The sequence below is a fragment of the Anser anser genome, assembly GCF_964211835.1.
Source record: "Anser anser genome assembly, chromosome: 15".
In the NCBI taxonomy this organism is placed as follows: Eukaryota; Metazoa; Chordata; class Aves; order Anseriformes; family Anatidae; genus Anser; species Anser anser.
This window is the reverse complement of record NC_139736.1, coordinates 4,661,694-4,676,237: the sequence shown is the minus strand read 5'-3', so window position 1 is coordinate 4,676,237 and position 14,544 is coordinate 4,661,694. Positions and strand designations below refer to the sequence as shown.

The 14,544-nt window shown below is 37.1% G+C and overlaps 1 protein-coding gene across 7 annotated transcripts in view; it reads left to right on the top strand.

Annotated features, from left to right (window-relative positions):
• The window catches only part of SDK1 (sidekick cell adhesion molecule 1), a 395,409-nt gene that overhangs the window by 24,241 nt on the left and 356,624 nt on the right, over nt 1-14,544 (top strand). For 4 of the 7 annotated variants that reach the window (XM_083799697.1, XM_083799698.1, XM_083799695.1 and 1 more), the window contains one exon: nt 5,992-6,075. The exons of the other annotated variants lie outside the window; for them this stretch is intronic. In XM_083799697.1, the coding sequence (XP_083655823.1) occupies nt 5,992-6,075 (84 nt within the window). The remainder of the gene's footprint in view (nt 1-5,991; nt 6,076-14,544) is intronic. 7 annotated transcript variants of the gene reach the window in all.

Genomic DNA, 14,544 nt, shown 5'->3' with positions numbered 1-14,544 from the left:
GTCATACTAGTATGATTCTTGACAGATATTTATTTCATGTTCTTTCTAAACCCTTCAGTAAGGGAGATTGCAGAGGCTCTGTTGTCAGTCTCTTCACTACTTAACTATGCAAGTTGCAAAGACTATTTTCCTGAGCTCAGAGTCTAATTACTTTTGTTGCTACTAGTACTCTAGATTGCTCAAGTAGATGGTATTTCAGATACCTGCTATACAAAATCCTTTTCCATTTCATGGTTTTGATGACCTAGTGCTTCTTGAATTGAAATTTGAAGAGAATTGCGATATTGTTTATTAGTAAAGTAAGTGAAAATCCAAAATGTGTCCTCAATAGATTGTTCAGCCAAGTTTTGGGAAGTCATGAGAGTGCTGTAGAGGAGTTAACAATTAGGACTTTGGTTAATTAAAAGAAAAAAAGGCAAGACTTCCTGTAATCTTGTACATCTGCAGCCTTCTGCCAGAGAGGGGGTGATGAAGTTTTATACTCTTTTCAGAGTTTAATCTTTTCAGTCTGATGTGTTTTCTGTATGTAAATTACTAGAACATCACTCTCCTTTCAGGGATCAGAAATCAGAATCCTTCAGTTCTGAACTCATGTGCTGAAAAGCATCAGCCTGCCCTGCCCGTGGCAGGGGGCGCTTAAGAGAAAGTTCAGCAGGGAAGGAAATAACAATTTTCTTTATGGTGATATTGAGATGTAAAGCTGAAATTTTTAAAGTGTTCTACTTTTTCTGTTTTCTGGAAAGTGAAGTTTGCAGCCCAGCTATATGGTCAATGTATTGAATTGTAAATAATGTAGGAGATTTTAGTGTTCAATGCAAATTTTGCCCAAGCCATGCTTCCTATTTCAATGTTTTGTTACCTGTAGGGTTTAGTACAACCCCCGCCCGGAAGTAATTTTTTTTGTTAAATAGCTGGTTTTACGTTCTCCAAAGAAAGCTGTTTGGAGAAGGGCTGGAGTCTTCATTTAAGGAGACATCAGAAAGCCAGAGAACCAAGATAAGTTTGGAATCCTACATTCTAGAGAACACTCAAGAGTAGGAGGAAGGTTCAAGGGAACTAGCAAATGGATGATCATTGTTTGCTTGTGTATTCATATTTCATACCTTCCTTAATGTGGCTGTTCCTCAGCTGGGAAGTTGTTTTGTGCTTTAGTTCTCAATTTAAGTTAGAGCATGCGAGCCGTATGTTGGAATGCCCCTGGGTTTGGAGCTCGGTGTGCGCGTTGTGTTGGTGTGCGTGCCATTCACCGCCCATCCGAGGGGCTAGGCTGCGAGCCCCGCACTCGCACTTCTGCTAAAGGCACTCAGAAGTCCTGAAACTGTCAAAAGAAAACGCACAGTTACTAGTTGTAGGAAGCCCGAAAAGCATCCGAGGCGGCGGCGCGATGGGTGCCGGCCGGGGGAAGCCGGAGCGGGCCCTGCCCGGAGCCGGCGGGGGGACGTGGCCGTGCTGCGGCCGGCAGCGCCACCAGAGGGCGCCCGAGGCCCGGGCGGGCCGCGCAGGCGGGCTGACATGGCGGCCTCGGAGCTGGGCCCCGCGGCCTGCGCCCTGCCTCGGGGAGCTCCGGGGCGCCTTCCCCTCCAGGGACGGGTCGTAGGGGCTGGAGTGCAGCCCAGGGGGAGGCAGGGCCCTTCCACGTAACTACGGAAGGGTGTTCTGGTTGATAACTATGCACCGCACGGCAGAAATATGAGGCTGTGCTTAAAGTTAGGGAGATGAAGGGTTTTATGTAGTTTGTGTGAATAAGAACTTAAAATCTGAAAGAGGTCTCTTAAGATAATTTCTTCTTTTTTGAACTATGAAATGTATCCATCTTTTACCTTTGGTCCAAGAGCAGTATAGACTAATCCAACACATGAACCAAGGTAAATGATTTCCATCATAAAATAATTTTTTAATTGAGGAATGTGTAACCTGTTGAAGGATTTGATGCGGTAGGAACTACAGAAAATTATCTTGGTTACTTGGTAGTTTGTTGGCTGTCCAGCAACCTTGAGAGAAAAGGGTCCCCAGAAAATGGCCTTTATGTTTCAAAGGCAATAACATTTCAGGCAAGTTGTTCCACTACATCCACTATACAGCTGAGGTCCCAGTAACTTCATCAGGGTCAGAGTTTTATTGCAACTTGGCTTTTCTATTTTCCTTCATACATTTCTGACAGTTCGGATGAAACACACTGAAGGATATGGTTTATTTGCCTGCCTATGGGTGTCAAAATGAGAAAAGGTGCACTTGGAAAAGTGAAGCTCAATTAGTTGAAGATATTTTTTTTATTGATGGGCATCGAAGCTGTGACTGAGAGAACCAACCATGAGAACTTGTGTATTTATCTGAAGTGTTTCTGAAGATTGAGAAGAAGCATTGCCAGAGACATGACTAATCCCCAGTCAGAGTGTGCACAAATGTGCACACATACAGCAAGTTAAAGCATTTGTCAGGATAAACAGTTGCAGCATCAAACAGCTTTGCTTCATTTGTACATAAACATTTTAATTATCATAATGACATCGGGTAGCTTTAATAAGATTTACCTTTATATTAAAATACTGAGAAATATATTTCAAACTGTAATATGTGGAATGCTTAAGTAAATCTACTTTTCTCACGTTTAAGACAAAAACAATTTAGAAGCCTTCAATTCAAAAAAGAAAAAAAAAGAAATACATTGTTTTTTAAGCAATAACATTACAGTGCTTATGAAGGCCCTTGTTTTCAGTAAGTATTGTGTTTGATATTTAACTCAGAGGTTTTCCTGTCTACAGCAAGAGAAGAGACGAAGAAAGCCTGTGTTGGTGGTCAAGTTTTTAATAATACCTCTCTTTGCCTTGTATCGACTTAAATTATCAGATCTCCTGTACTCTCTAGCTGAGTAGAATGTCTCTGAAAAGCAGAAAAGGTTTTTTTTATTATGGAATAGCAGTTGAACCTTAGACAAAAGTTAAGTAAAACTTGTTCAATGCGATTGTTTTGCTGTGCTTAACCTCATCGTTTCTGCAGTAGACTTGTAATGTGCAGCAAAAGGTCTTTTGAAGTATTGCATAGCAAAACACATTCCATACATCTGTCTTTGAGAACTTAAAATGTTGTATATAGCATAGTTTCTTTTCCTGAAATCTGGCTATTCCCCAAACAAGAGAAGGTATGACATTTTCTGTACAAGGAACTGATGCAGTAAGGCTGTTCTCCACATAGCTATATACAAAATGGCTGGGCATGTTTTCAGTGCATCTGTCATCTGGCAGAAGTTAGGTGACTTCATTTATAAATCTATTAGAGCTTAGGCATGTGGTTTACATCCAGTTGTAAATGTTAGGTAAGGGACTGATGTTAGAGCCATACTTAGGAAGATTCAGCCTCCTGGCTAGACAAGTAATTAGTACATTATGTGTGGGCTGGTTTTGGTCTGTTTCAGATGACACCTCAATTTTTTTTTTTTTACATAACTTGTTACCGTTGTGATAATAACTCTTTATACAGCTTCTGTTTGGGTCAGATTTGTCAAGGGTTAACCTGACGTGTTGGAGGTATGATGGCTCTAGTTGCTGCTTATGGGAATTCCAAAGAGTTACCATGAGGGTATAATTTTCCAGCCTCTGTGTTCTCCTCTTTTACTTCTGAAGTGGTAAAGGGCGAACAGCATTTCTACTTGGTTTCAGGAAAGCAATGTGCGACAGCAAGACTTCAATGTTTTTTGAAGTGTTAATTGAATTGAATTCTTTTACATTCCTGATTAAGGAAAAGGTTACTAATACAAGTCTGGTGTTAGTGATGCAGAGGTGATTCATGTACCGGCATTCTGAATTTTTACTTCTTGGTTCTGAAACTGACTGTCACACCTAAAGAAGCTCTGCTATTTGCCTTGCTTATCCCCCTCTAAATATCTTGCATCTGGTGACAGACAACATTCCATGGAGTTGAATTCAGTATCTCAGCTGCATGTTCTGCTCTGCCTCTTTTTATCTTATCTTTGAGTATTATGGTGGTGTGTGACCACTGAACAATTTGTCATGAATTGACAAAAAAAAAAAAAAACCTCTTGAAATTTGAGTGCAATACACAATTAGTGTGCATTAGAATTTGGAACTGTGATGTATAGAAAAGCATTATTTAGTGAAGAACTAAGATTGAGCAATTCAACATCATATACTTCCTCTTTTTTTTTTTTTAGTTAACAGTACATTTTGTTTAATCCCAATAACTTTGTTTTGTCATCTAGTTCTGTTGTTTGTTTAACCTCATATAAGCTTCCTATCTTTTATGTACTGGACATCAAGTGTGAAACTGGCAGTATTAATGAAGTGCAAAAGCTAATTTACTATATTTTGTCTGAATTTAGCCTGGCGCCCACTCAAGTGAGGAATTAATCTTGGATATATGATGGTATATAATGGTATTGCGCTTGGGAGCAGTGCAGTTACATATCTCTTTTATTTAATTATCATGTCAAAGAGGAGAGCGGTCTCCCTTTTCATGTGGTGTAGTAAGGTTATGTCTTGAGTTTTCCGTGCATACAAAATAGAGCATAATTTTACTGTAGGATTGAGAAATCAGGGGACAGAGCACATATAGTGTTGGAGCAATGTGAAATTAAATTTTTCAATACAAAAATTTCCACTTGCTATTTGAAGATGGAGAGGAGCTGATAAAAGTTTATTGTAACGCCAAGGATGCAGAAGTGAAGATAAGAGACAGTCTAGAAGAGCATAATAGCTTGTAATTAAAGGGGGAGGGAAAGATAAGGAAAGAGACTTGGTTCATAGTTCTGGGATCTTTTCCATATTGCCTGTTCATTTTGTGTTAACAGTAAGTGTCCTCTCAAACTGATTGGGACAATGTATTGGAATGAGCACTAGTCAAAATGTCCTGTATAAAAATAATTGGCTAAATAACACGTTGCATGCTTAACAGCTGTTTATTTGCCTACAATTAATATTTGTAAGAATTATTATTTTTTTTAATGTACAAGTTGTTGCTAATTGTGTGTGTGGGGAACTCAGCTTCAGGAATGCCACCAGACTTTTAAAATAATGCTTCCCAACACTTTGTTCCAGAGTTCAGATGGACAGCTAATCTGTGTTGAGGTCCTTCAAAAAATATGCAGAATAATGCTGTACAATATCTCTACTCTTTATTCTGTTAAATCCTGCTTTAAATTGTTTGGATGGCGAAGAAACATGGGGGGAAATTAATTTTACTGGTGCTTTCTATTTCCCCATTTCCTGCAAACATCCATGGTAGTCACACCACTACTTATTCCTGTGCTATAGGTGACTTTTCTTGTTGTTGTTGTTACATGACAACTACCCTTTTAGTTTAGTTCAATTTAAGAGTTAATTTTGATAACTGGAAAACTCTTGTGCTGATAAATGATGTGATGCGTTTCATTCTTACTTGACTAATCACTGATTAAAGGTGAAGGATTTTACAACTTTCACATTTCAAGACTGTCCTGAAGACCAAATGGGGCAGTGGGTTAACTGTGCTATTAGATCACAGGAATGGTTATGCATATGCTTGTGATATCAGTATTTATCAGTTATAGACCTAAGGGAGTCAGTGTGTTTGCTGAAGACCAAGTGGCAGTGCTGGATGAGAAGCTGAACCCTTCCCAGCTGCAAGAAGTAATCTCCAGCCTTTTGGCCCTCTTGTACAAGGAGGTTGGTGTGCACTTAAACAACCTAAACAGTGGTCCTGGAAGAAGTTCTTTGCTCAAGTTCGTGATTCATTGCAGTTGTGTGTGTAAAAGAAAATAGAAATCATAGGTAGAAGAAAGAATGGTCGTGGGGCAATATGGCTATATCCCTGGCAGGACGTTATTTGGAAAAAGAAGCTAATTTCTAATTAGAGAGACTGAAGCTCTAAATGAGGACTGCAGTTTCTTTGTTCTGCTCAAGAAGAAGATATTTGATGTGTATATATGCTGTTCTTATAAATAGACAATTGCTTCACAAACATATCTGACTCATCTCAACAACTTCTTCCTGCTACCAGAAACAACAAGGCAAGGAATACCCAACCATACAGGAAAAGGGGGCAGCTATGTACTCTTTGAGCAAACATCCACTTCAGAAGAAAGTAAGTTTGTTGTGATTTACTAAGTATCATAGTTTCCTTTAGTAAGTAACCTAGTTTCCTCAGACTGATGCTGTCTGACATAGCTTCAGAACTCAGGAATCAAAGAATATGCAATGTCCTGATATAAAGATTTATAAATCTGTAGAAAAGTGTCGAACTTTATTCTCACTAACAAGCAGAGAAAGATTTGAAATCTTCTACTGTCCTTAACAACAAATCTTGCAATAGCTTTTTAGCTAGGTAACCTACAGTTCTGCAAACTGGTAGGCAAAAATAACAGCTCATTTAGGTGAGTTTTGACTTCTGATGCTGAAACAGATGAAGTGTTACTTAGTTCGAAGCTTAATTGTGTTGTGAATACATGAGATATGGGAAAGCACTTGAGGTAGTGATTGCATAGATAAAACACAGTTGCAAGCCCCTTTCCTCATTTCATAACCTTTTCGGTCACAAGGTATCCTTAGGCAGTTCAGACTAAGTGAAGGAGCTCTTAGTTTGGATGTTAGGAGAAATTTCATTACTCAAAGGGTTGTGTGGTATTGGAACAGGCTGCCCAGGGAAGTCACCATCCCTGGAGGTCTTCAAGAAATATGTAGAACTTAGTAGCATGGTTTAGTGGTGGACTAAAGTACTAGATTAAGGGTTGGACTAGGTGATTTTAGAGGCTTTTTCTAACTTGAATGATTCTATGATTAGTACCCTATTTAATGATAACTGAAACAGTAGAAGACACTGCCTGGAGTACAAGCCTATGGGTCTGGGTTAGTTTGAGAGCCAAACTTTGTGTATTTGATTTTTTTTTTTTCTGGAACCTGGAAGACTTTGCACACTATTGAATTTTAAAAAGATAGGGCAAAAGATAGACTTAGTTCAGTCTTAAAGCTAGTGAACTGTAACAAATGAGAATAGCTAGGCTTTGTACACCCAGTGTTCAAGATCTTCAGAAGACACGGGAGTTTATTGCATCCTCTATGTTGAAATGTTCCCTACTACATAAGTAAACATCTTCCCCATCTGCTCTCTCAGAAAGATGATGAAATATAAAGTCAAAAATAATAAAAACAATGCCATTTATTTAAAGATGCTTAGGAATGTGTATATAATTTACTATTCTGTACTCTTTTGAGTTGGTCTGAACAGTAGTTGTAATGCTGGGGGGGAGGGAGGGAATAGAAGGCAAAACCTTAGGGGGGGGTTGGGGAAACAACACAAATGTCCACAAGCAGTATTCTGATAGTAATCACATAACATGTCACTTCTAACACTTTTTATAAGTTTTCTATTTAGTTTATTCTTTCACATCAGAATTGTTATTAAAATATCATACTTAGATCATTCATTTCTTAGGACCATTCACAGCAGTGCTGGTAGTAATCAAACAACAATACATTTTGTATTGACCCTTTTTAATATAATTACTATATTCCATGAGTCAAGTTGCAAAACTGGTAACCCTTAAAAATAGTATCCAATAGAAAAGTTAAGGAAAGCATCAGTTTCAAACTGAAAACAAAGTTTGTTTTGCATGGCTTCCAAAGGTGTTGCTTGATAGCCTAGTCATTAGAAGAGTAAATCGGTTTCCTCAGTGCATGGGTTTTGTGAAATGTTATTTTTCACCATGGGAATTATCAGACAGAGCTGCATTCCAGACAGCTGGGCAGATGGTTCTTTCTTTTCAAACTGGGTTGTGGCAACAAAGAGAGACAGCTATACAAATGTTAACCCCTAAGGGATAGAAAAATCTCTGTCAGTCCCTTCCACCCCTATACTGCATGTTTGAAAAGAAAAGCAAAATGGCAAATTAGACCTAATTACCGAACAGTATTCTATTTTTAGAAATGTAAGTTTCCAAACATAGCCTTAAAAACCAACAACTGTTTAGAAATATTAGGCAGTTGATTACCTGTCGTTTAACATGTAGGTAATGAAGTACAAAACCTCAAATTGCCTTAGGTCAAGTATGCATCAATTGCAGCATCAAAAAAATGCTAATATATACGTAAGAGAGGCAGTTCATAACACTGCAAATCTGTTTTGTGCCTGGGCTGTAAATATTTTCTGGTTATAATTAATTTGATCTTATATAAATTAATTCAATCTTATATATTTACTAAGGTGGGAAGTTTGAAGCCTATTGCCTAAAAATAATTACTTTAAGAATTAGTCATTAAAAACTAAGAATCTTGGAAAAAAATGTACCAAGAATTACAGAATATACCTTTGAGTGTCAGGATTTAGTTTTATTTGTAAGACTATAATTTAAAAATGGCAATTTCATTCTTTGAAATTTTTTGGCCTTTAAGATGTTTCAGATTTTGTTTTGTTTCCATTCTAATGAACGTTATCATTGTTCCTAGTTTAGAGAATACAAAAAAAAATGGTAGAATTTAGAAATGTAGTCTGAAGAATCTGAAGAGTTTTTTTTGATTTTTATTTGTGGCTAAATTCCTATCTCACTGGAGTTCCTCTGAATTTTGTTATTTATTTAAACAGGGCAGATAATCTTTAACGTTCCCCCGCATATGTGCCTACAGCACCTATATGTTTATATCGGAAATGCTAATAAGAAATGTGGAGTTGAAGAAGTAGGAACAAAAAAAAATATATTGAGAACAGAGTTTGAGAATCTGGGATATTTCAGAACACTTAAACCCTACACTAGTAACTGAGTTTCACGGAATGATGTCTGTGCGTTTTGAGGTCACAGGATAACTTACTCCATCACAAGTACTAACTTCAGTTTGTGCTTGTGCTTCTTCCCTGTGCATATGTTGATTTTTGTCTCTTTAAGACTATGAATATTGGCCCAACAATAACAGACTGAGAAACTCTAGGAATCTGTTTTTTCCAGAATGAGGCAAAACTTCAGAAGTCAGAATAAAATAGAGAGCACTTAGAGTTGGATGGTATTGCAGTCATGCTTCCTTGGTTTTCATTTCATTTGAGAGATATCAGTCTTATTACTATGCTAGTTGTCTGATAATAAGAATTCCATATATTAGCCTATTCAATTTCCACTTTCTACATCTCCTATAGCAATTGCATATTCATTCAAATTTTTGAAAGATAGACTTTGCAGGGTGGAGAAGTTATTTTTGTATTCAGATGCTCATGTCATAATTTACTTCTTGAAATGTTTCTAATCTAAACTTAAACCCTGAACTTTTAAAACAAAAGTTATGTTGATGAAGAAAGTTGACGCTTCATTTGTTTGCAGTGTTCAATTAATTGAAAGTATAAATCTTTGACTTACGCTGCTTCTGTCACTTTGGATTTAGCTATTTAGCTCAGAAATAAATAAATAAGGAAGACTGTAGGTGTCGTGAAGCTTAAAAATAGCTGCGGCTAGCTATTCTAGGTTAATTCACAGTAAAAAGCTAAATTTAAAATGCTAAAAAAAATAAGATGGTATGGATAAATTGCAAAGTAAGCTTATGTAAATGTTACTTACTGTTAGTATGATGGAGGAGGGTTTATTGTTGGAATTAATGATTTGGATAGAAGCTCAAGTTATGTATAGATGCAATAAAGTTTTTTTGAAAGACAAAATCTAGTTAAAACCTTATTTACAGAAAACTGAAGAACACAACTGACTTCTAGTTTTAGCTTTATGTTGGTTAGTTTAAATTTCATCCTTACTCTTGTTTTAATGCTTCGTTTAAGTTTTCTCTCTTTTTATTGCACTTATTTCACTGTTATTATCACAAATATTTTTTTCCCTTTTTTTTTGTTTCTGGATTCCGCTAGCCTTGATAACAGCTATAGTACCCTTAGTCCCTCTAAAAGTTAATATATGAATTATAATGTGCTAGTAATTCAAGATGACGGGTAGAATGTGAAATCCAGGCAATTAAATGCAAGAAACATTCTGTATTGCTAACGTTCCTCTACAGTACTTGCTTTACACCTCACTTCTTAGCCTCATGACTGTATAGCACAGGAGGTAATCCTGTAGCGTTTGGGTGGTTTGGATGTCCCAGCTGCATCATGTGTGATGTGTAGCCCTGGGATTGCTCAGTCAGCTCGTGGATAATCTAAATTCCAAGTTTTTCAAGAAAGTGAACCAACGCAGAGTACTGAGGCTTGGATTCACCTGGGGCCTGCCCACAAGTGGTCTTTGTGGGTTTCACAGCCTTTAATATTTGACTGTTTTCTTCTTACCAGACATTTTTACCTTGGGTAGAGTGGCACCTGTCCCCACTAGAACTCTATAACCCTCAGTAAAATCTTTGTAAAACTTCCCTCCTTTGCTGAGCGTGGATGGTCCACAGGCTGGCACCGCAGCTCACCACAGCTGTAATTGTGCACTGGGGCTGAAAGCACACACCAGAACTGGACGTTTTCTGCACCCATGCGGTTACTCTTTCAACAGCTCTATCCTTAATAGCCTCTTGGTTATTTCACCTTGATAAATTATTGTTTTTGGTGGTGGTGACTTTTTTTTAAGTGTAGTCTCTTTTCTGCTCCAAAACAAACTTGAACACTTGCTTATCTTGCATCGGAATGGGTCTGGGCAGACCAGGCCATGCATTAGCTCTGAGATGATGCAAATGCTCTGCCACCATTCCAATTCTTGCTGCAATTCTAATAGTCCCATCAGAATACAAAGAACAGGAAGAGGAGGAACACCTAAGGAGGCTAAAACACTTTCTCAGACGCTTTTCTTTCAGATGGTCAAAAATTGCCTCTGACAAGATGATATATTGGGGTAAATATAAGTGATTGCTGTATACACTGTTACCACAGTAGTTACTGTACTTTTTTAATTTGCGTATTTTTAATTTACTTTTGGAGAAAATGAATCTGAAGTGTTCCATCAGCTCATTTCCAATTTTATTTGGTTATGTTAGTTACATTAAATATGAATTCTCAGTTGTAAGACACATCATAAATACTAATAGATTTGTTCTGCTAGCAAATATTTCAAATCAAAGTGTTTGAGTTTTGGATGTGATTATATTCTCTCTTGAATACATAGGAACAATTATGCGTTATTCCTTTTGAAACACTGCAGAAATTCAAGTATGAATAAAATAGACTTAATGTAATATCAAACATATTATAGAGAAGTATTTTATTTAAAAAAAAAAACACCTGCAGTGTTAAATAATTTTAATGATCAGTGAATCTTTGATTGTTTTGGACACTGCTGCTTAACTGTTTTTATTTAGACAGCCAATTTGACATTATTTTTGCCTGCCTGCTCATTTTTTATTGCAAAAATAATTTCTGCAAACTTCTTGTCAGCATGTTTTGATAATACATTCTGAATTTGATTTAACTCATGGTAGCAGTAACTAGTAGCTAGCCTTTTCTTTTGCTCTCCCATTTTCAGTCAATTTTCTTCTTTATATATAGTAGATCTGTTGGCTGTGAAAGTGCCTCTTTAAGATGGAATTGTCAGCTTGCTTACACTTGATCTTTTCCTCTCCTGGCCTTGGCCTACAGTAAAGTAATCTCAGATGAAATGACACCGGATAGTATTCTTTACGTATTTATGTTTTTCATTTCTAATTTCTGCAGTGTTTTTTATGCTCTAATGCTGCAAATCTGTGAATTGCTCCTGTTTCTGTTGAAGTAGAATTTAGGCTAAGTTTCTGGTGAAATTAGTTGGGGCAGGGCAGTGTATAGAAATTGGGGTAGCTTTCTCTACCTGGAAGAATAACTTCAGCACCTGTAGCAGTTACTAAGTATAGTGCCTTCTGAAAGGAAGAAAGCACAAGCATCTGCTTTCTAGATGATCTTCAGACTCTGCTCTCTAACCTTTCACTTGTCTTCAAGTGTTCCCTACTACAAGCCATAGTTCTTCTTTTTACTGTGTGATGGTTACCAAGAGTGTCTTTGATTTCTTTGTTATATCCTAAAACATTAAAAAGTAGTGCACGTTGTTGAATAGAGAAGGTGGAGAACTGGTCCTAAATTGTGCTGCACAGTGGCCTACAAAGGGGTGGTTAGAGTTATGAGCAAGGTGGTGGTGGGGTGTGTGGTGGTATGGTTGTATGCTTGCTGCACTGAAGAGAAAACATGAACCTCTGTTTTCCTGGCTGTCAGTGCTGGGGCAAACTGTTCCACGATGCCTATATCTGGTTTGGGTAACTCTCTGTAAGCTTCTGATTCTTGATTTTTGAGACCCCATTATAAGAGCTTACCCTTAACTTCACTCAAATAAATAGAAATGCTCTTCTTGAATCACTTTGATTTGTGGTTCACAATCCAGTTAGAAACCAATTGGAAATGATAACAGAGTTTTTATTTCAGACCTCTAGTTAAAAATAATGAGTAGTTCAACTTACGTTCTTTTGATACATGTATGCGGTGTTTTTTTAATAAAAAGGTTGAGTATTGTAGCAGCGAATGATGGCTGATTGTACTGTGCAATAGAACTTCAATCTGTTTTTTTTCCCCATTTGAGAACAATGCAGAATTAGGACTGTTGCTTAGAAAAGTTTATAGTATACTTCTGAATGGGGGAAAATGTAGTTCACCTGGCGACTGCTGGCTTCTGGGGAGAAGGCTTGGCCTGCAACCAAGCCAGTGTGTTGTATTTCATCCGACTCTTTGCAACTGGGAAAGCGCTAATGAAAGATTTTTCCAGTACCTTTAGTTTTCTGTAATCAAGATGTCATATAGACATCTTATCTTTATTTGGATAACTTAATATTAAATCTCCTTTTTCTTGTGCTGCTTTATTTAGTACTCTTGGAGTTTCTAGAGATGGTGAGCTACCTTTTTCATTGTAAACAGATTGAACCTTGATAAATATAAAGGGAGATCAATGTTTTTTAATTAAAAAAAATGAACTGTAAAGAAAAAAATACACGAAATTCCCACTGAAAGAATAGCAACTTCTTGGATGAGGGAGAGTTTTCACTAGGGTTGTTCTCATTTGTTGCATCTAAAATTAGGGATCTAGAAAAAAACTCAAGACTCAGCTACGTTTCAAGAAATATTTTTTACCTGCTGTTAGCGTAAGTTTATGGAAGCTCACATGTACAACGTGTACATTCAAAACTCTTTAAATTCCCAAATTGGTCAGCTATGAATGGCTTTCAAGAGGATCCAAAATGTTAAACATCAGAGATGCTGACAGACAAAATTGTTCATCTAAAACCTGGGTCTTAAATTAAATTTTGAGAATCTTGTTGCTTTGAGATGCTTTTTTTTTTTAAGTTATGTCATGGGTGTGAATTTTCCATATGAGTGCCTTTTCCCCTTTTTTAACTTTTAATGATGGAGAAGAAAGTATGGAAATCCTTGTAGTTTACCACTTCAGTAAGTGAGGTAAACCTTATTCTCTTGTGCAAATGTCATCTTGTGCTAAATTTCTAGAGTTTTGACATTACCCAGAGAGAAACGCTTTTGGGGATAAAATTTTCCTACTTCGGCCTGTCTTCTGAAATGTTAATGGTAAAAGCAAGACTGTTTCTGAGCAACAGTTGACCTCTTAAAAATACAGCTGCTTGGGAAAAAAATACCCAATAAAAGCATCTTGTGGAGGGGCTAGACGCATCAGAAAATACCACTGGAGTAAGAGAAAATGTCAGTTCTAATAGCACTTTGGTTTTACTGGCTCCAGGTCCCTATATTTGCTTCTGAAGTCTTATGCTGAATGATGGAGGCACTGGATGAGAACGTGAATATTGCACTAAGGTGTTCATTCCCGGAATGAATAGCTTCTGGTTATGTTCTTTGAGGGCATGTGTTTCTCAACTATGAATCTATGCAGCATTCTGGTTTATCTGTAGATAACGAATCTGAACACTGCATGTTGCCCTTCTTTGGAAGCTTCATAATGTTTCAGCTTTGGAAAAAAAAATAAAGAAAATAGTAAGCATGCAAGCAAGTCTAAGGAGAAATCAACATAAGCTAAAAGGAGATAATGTAGAAGCTTAGGCAAAGAAGTTCAGAATGTGTCATTAGAGATCTTCCTTTCTTTGAAAAGCCTTTTATTTGAGAGCAGTACTGCAGAAATTGAGTTCTCAATGAATACACTGATGGCAAAAAGTTGATTTTGTTGTAGTTAATATTTAAAATCACACATTTCAAAATGAAGATACTTGCTTTACTCAAGTAACAAAATTAGATAAAACTGGTAAGTCTTAGCAAAAGATACGATGATATTTGCAGAGAGAAGGCTTTTCTCACAAGAAAGCAATCTGACAAGAAAATTAATTCATCCCAGAGAAGGAATCATGAGACACTGGCAGCAAAGTGCCTCGAAAAAGTGAGATCTTGAAGACGCTTCATTTGCAGGCAGTGAATCTATTCAACTAGGCTGAGTGCTTTGTTCTTGCAATCAGAACAGTCCTTAGAAGAAGCTAAGTAGAAAGGAGAAATTCACCAAGTAGGGAACAATCTTGCTAGGTGAAGTCTTTCTCCTTTCTGAAGTGCTTGAGTGTACAGTCAGGGAGAGAATAGTCCAAGAAATAGATTTTTGAACAACAGAAAAACAGGAAAGCTGTCTGAATT